The 4656-nt window shown below is 38.0% G+C and overlaps 1 protein-coding gene across 1 annotated transcript; it reads right to left on the bottom strand.

Moving 5' to 3' along the window:
* Nucleotides 1-441: 441 nt before the first annotated feature.
* LOC145660605 (uncharacterized) lies at nucleotides 442-4431 on the bottom strand. Its single transcript, XM_081725904.1, has one exon. It carries the CDS (start codon nucleotides 4429-4431, stop codon nucleotides 442-444), a length of 3990 nt encoding a protein of 1329 aa, XP_081582030.1.
* Between the last annotated feature and the right edge of the window lie 225 nt (nucleotides 4432-4656).

Below are 4656 nucleotides of genomic sequence, written 5' to 3'. Positions count from 1 at the left end.
GCCCCTACTTCGTAGTGAAAGTCGAACGTCAACGTGAAAAGTGATTTAGTGCAAGTGATTACAAATATAACTAAAGGGCTCTATTCTTAGTGTTTTCATCTACCATATACATATCCACGTATATTTTCGTGATATTTGTTTTGTCTTTTGATGAATAAATGTTCACAAAACAACTTAATTGTGATAAATGAATAAATGTTTATTTGCACTAACTACACAACAACTGAAACACTTACAACTTACTGTTATGTTGTCTTTTTTTACGAATTCCGGAGGACCGTCTTGTATGGACTTCTTGGTGCTCAACTTGCTGACACTCACACACACAAACTGTTTTTATAAACAAAAGAGAAACGTTATGCAAATATAATGACAATGATACAAACTCACAATAAAAGTCTCTACATTCTCCCCTCTCTTGATTGAACCAAGTCAATCAACTTACACACAATCCACATGATCATTTTTAGGTAAAGGTACAATTTTAGTAATTGGTCTCTTAACAGTCCCTGTTTTACACTTTACACTCACTACTCTCACTAGTCCATCTTTTCCCGGAAACACTTGTTGAATAACACCTAATTTCCATGACAATGGAGGACAGTTGTCTTCTTTGATTAGAACCACATCTCCAATAGAAATGTTAGGTTGTTTTGTTGTCCATTTTCTTCTCTGCTGGAGTTCATGTAGATAATCCTGAGACCATCTTTTCCAAAAACGCTGCTTCATCTTCTGAAGGTGATTCCATCTTGATAATCGGTTGGTCGGAATGTCCACTAGATCTGGTTCAGGAATGCTCATCAAAGGTTCACCAATAAGGAAATGTCCTGGCGACAAAAATGAAGGATCATCGGGATCATTGGATAGAACGGTGATTGGTCTTGAATTCAAACAGGCTTCTATTTGTGTTATGACTGTGTTGAGTTCCTCAAATGTCAAAGTCGTGCAACCTACTATTCTTCTTAAATGAAACTTAAATGACTTCACTGCACTTTCCCAAATGCCTGCAAAATGACTTGCTCTGGGTGGAATGAAATGCCATGTAAATCCTTCTTGCACTGCAACATCTTGAATTGAGTTTTGAAATTGTTGTGAACTGAGTAGTTGTTGAAGCTCCTTAAGTTCTCGCTGAGCTCCAACGAAATTGGTTCCGTTGTCACTATAGATGTTCGAAAATTTGCCTCTTCTTGATACAAATCTTCGAAGAGCTGCTAAAAATGCTTGGCTACTCAAATCACTCACTAACTCCATATGAATCGCTTTGGTTGCTAAGCACACGAATATTGCAACATACGCCTTTGTCACTTTACGAGATCTAGTTCCTTGCTTAATCATTAGGGGACCGGCGAAATCCACCCCTACGTGAATAAAAGCTCGAGCTGGCTGTACTCGTGCTGATGGTAATTGACCCATGAGTTGTTCTGAGGCTGACGCTTTCAATTTAAAACAAACTAGACACTGATGAATGATAGATCGAACGACTTGTTTAGCTCGTGGGATCCAATATTTTTGCCTCAATGATGAAATCAATAACTGCGGTCCAGCATGTAACAATCTTCTATGTTCCTCTTCAATTATCAATTTGGTGAGATGCTCTTTAGGTGGTAAGATGATCTGATGTCTGCTATCATACGGTAAGTCGGAGTTTTTTAGCCGTCCTCCCACTCGTAGCAACTGTTCGTTATCTATAAATGGATACAAAGATTTAAGTTCACTTTGGGATGAAACTTGGCCTGACGAAGCTAAATCTTTGAATTCTTGCGAATAACTGACCTGTTGAATTAACTTAATGCATTGTTGTAAAGTATCACCAATTTCAGTAGTGGAAATGGCTCCTACTTTCTTCTCGTTGTGATTTTTACAATTGTAAATAAAACGACGACACAAACAAATAACTCGCAATAGTTTCCACAATGATGAAAATTTCTCCAAACAGCTTATGTCACCTTCATAACTGGCTAAAGATATGGTCGTTACTTTCCTTTCTTCTGGAACATCTTCGTCTACCACTTCTGATTGTTCGGGCCATGCAGATGATTCAAGCCATGCGGGTCCATGCCACCAAATATCTGCTTTCTTCAACTGTTTCGGATCCATTCCTCGTGTAATAATGTCGGCTGGATTGTCCATTGACGACACATGATGCCACTGGTTGACTGATGTGATCTCCTGTATCTCTGCAACCCTGTTTGCCACGAACTCCTTCCATCTGGCAGCTGGAGATGATATCCATGCAAGCACTATTTTTGAATCGGTCCAGAAGTAAGTACTATTCACTGAAATGTTTAATATCGGAATTATTTTCCGATACAGCCTGCTCAAAAGTACTGCCGCACAAAGTTCAAGTCTTGGTAACGTTACCTTTTTAATAGGAGCTATTCTCGATTTAGAACCCAAAAGTTTAACAGTAGTTTTGCCTGAAATGTCCACAGTTTTAACATAAATGCAACAGCCGTACGCAAGTTGACTGCTGTCAGCAAACCCATGTATCTCGACATGAACATAATTCTTCAATACTACACATCTATCAATTTGTATTTCGTTAACACTTGGAAGATGATGACACATGTCTAACCATTGCTGATAGAGCTCTGATGGTATTTGGTCATCCCAATTGATCTTATGGATCCACATTTGATGTAAGAAAATCTTGAACGGAGTAACTACAGGGCTTATAAGTCCTAAAGGATCAAATATTTTTGCTATGGTTGAAGTCACTTGACGTTTGGTTGGTATGTTGGTGGTGAGAACTGACTTGTTGGTGATGAGAAGCTTATCTGATGCAGGATTCCACGATAAACCCAATGTTGAAACACTTGACTCGGACTCAAATTCAAACGGTAAATGTATTTCCCTATGTTCTTCTGGCACTGCTTCCAACAATGCTGGCTCGTTCGAACACCATTTTCTTAAAGTAAACCCACCGCTTTGCAATAATTGAATAAGTTCTTTCTGAAGCTTTAACGCCTGTTCAACATTATGGCATCCTGAGCTTACATCATCCATATAAAAATCAAGTTCCAATACTGTCGCTGCTTGAGGATATTTACTTCTTCCTTCTTCCGCTAACCTTCGAAGACACGCCGTCGCCAAATATGGTGATGATGCTTCACCATATGTGACCCGCTGCAACTCATAAATCTTGACTGGTTCCACTGATGAATATCTCCACAGAATTCTTTGAAGTCCAATGTCATCTTCATGAACTTTAATCATTCGATACATTGACTGAATATCCGCCGTAAAAGCAATAGGAAAGGTTCGAAATCTCGTGACAATTGAATGTAAATCTTGCTGGATTGTTGGTCCTGTCATAAGTATGTCGTTTAATGAAACCCCCGTTGAAGTCTTTGCAGAAGCGTCGAAAACCACTCTTAGCTTTGTTGTGGTACTGGATGGTTTCAATACTGCATGATGTGGCAGATAACATTTCATAGCACTATCTTCAAGTTTTTCTTTCACTGGTTTCATATGATCTAATTCTTCATATTCCCTCATAAAGTTATAGTACTGCTCGTTAATTTCTGGACACTGCTGCAACCGTCTTTCTAGCTGGTAAAATCTACGAAGAGCTAAATTATATGATTCTCCTAATGGTTTATGATTTGGCTTAATTGGCAGACGTACAACGAATCGACCACTGCTATCTCTGGTAGTGTTTTCCTCAAAGTGTCGTTCACATTGCCTTTCTTCTTGAGTCATGACTGTTGAATGTATAGTTTCGAGCTCCCAAAATGTCTGTAACTGTCTATCAAGGTTACTTTCTTGCACAAAAAATGACACTTGTGGTATACTAGAATCTCTTGTTGTAGGAACTTTACCCGCCAAAATGTACCCAAATTCAGTCTCTTGTCCTACTGGATAATTCCCTGGTCTAGTCAGTTTATGTAATCGCAAAATGTCCAAAAACACTTCCGCGCCTAACAAAATGTCAATAGTATCTGGTTGGTGAAAGTTAGGATCTGCATACACTATGTCTGTCGGCAAGTTCCAACCAGCATGATCTATTGGCCTACTTGGAATGTTATCTGTTATTTTGAGCAAAACTAAACAGTTTACATCAATTGCAAATTCACGAATTCTTGATTCTATATGTACATCTACACAATGCTTTGTTTCACTAATCACACTATTAATACCTTGAATTGGTACTCGGTGTTTATTTTTAGGTAGACGCAACCTTTGAACTAAATCTTCAGTCACAAAATTACTTTGACTGGCAGAATCTAATAATACTCTACATGGATGTAATTTACCATTTGCATCTCGTACATTTACTATAGCAGTAGATAACATAACAGTAACATTTGGTTTTCCCTTGAAAATGCAATAAGAACCTTGTGTCATATTTTCCCTATTCATATTAGAATGACTCGAAAAATTTCTTGATTGTGAATTAGCAACACTGGTTTTCTCATCTGATTTTGACATTACGTCATAATGCAGCAAGGTATTATGCCTTTTGGAACAGCGTTTACAGCCACCTGATCTGCACGTCTTTACTTTACATTCTTTTTTGAGACAATTGAAACACAATAAATTATCTCGAACATAGTCTTGTCTTTCTTTTGCTTCAGCGTTTAAAAATGCAGGACATTTAAACAACTGATGTATTAGGTTTTGTTTACAGAAGTTACAGAAAGACTGAGTTGTCAC

This window comes from Thermobia domestica, chromosome 1 (assembly GCF_964235325.1).
Source record: "Thermobia domestica chromosome 1, izTheDome1.hap1.1, whole genome shotgun sequence".
NCBI classification, from domain to species: Eukaryota; Metazoa; Arthropoda; class Insecta; order Zygentoma; family Lepismatidae; genus Thermobia; species Thermobia domestica.
This window is presented reverse-complemented; position numbering and strand designations above follow the sequence as displayed.

Excerpts from the sequence above, each read along its gene's own strand:
- LOC145660605 (XM_081725904.1), bottom strand. The coding sequence starts at position 4,431 with ATGTCAAAATCAGATGAGAAAACCAGTGTTGCTAATTCACAATCAAGA.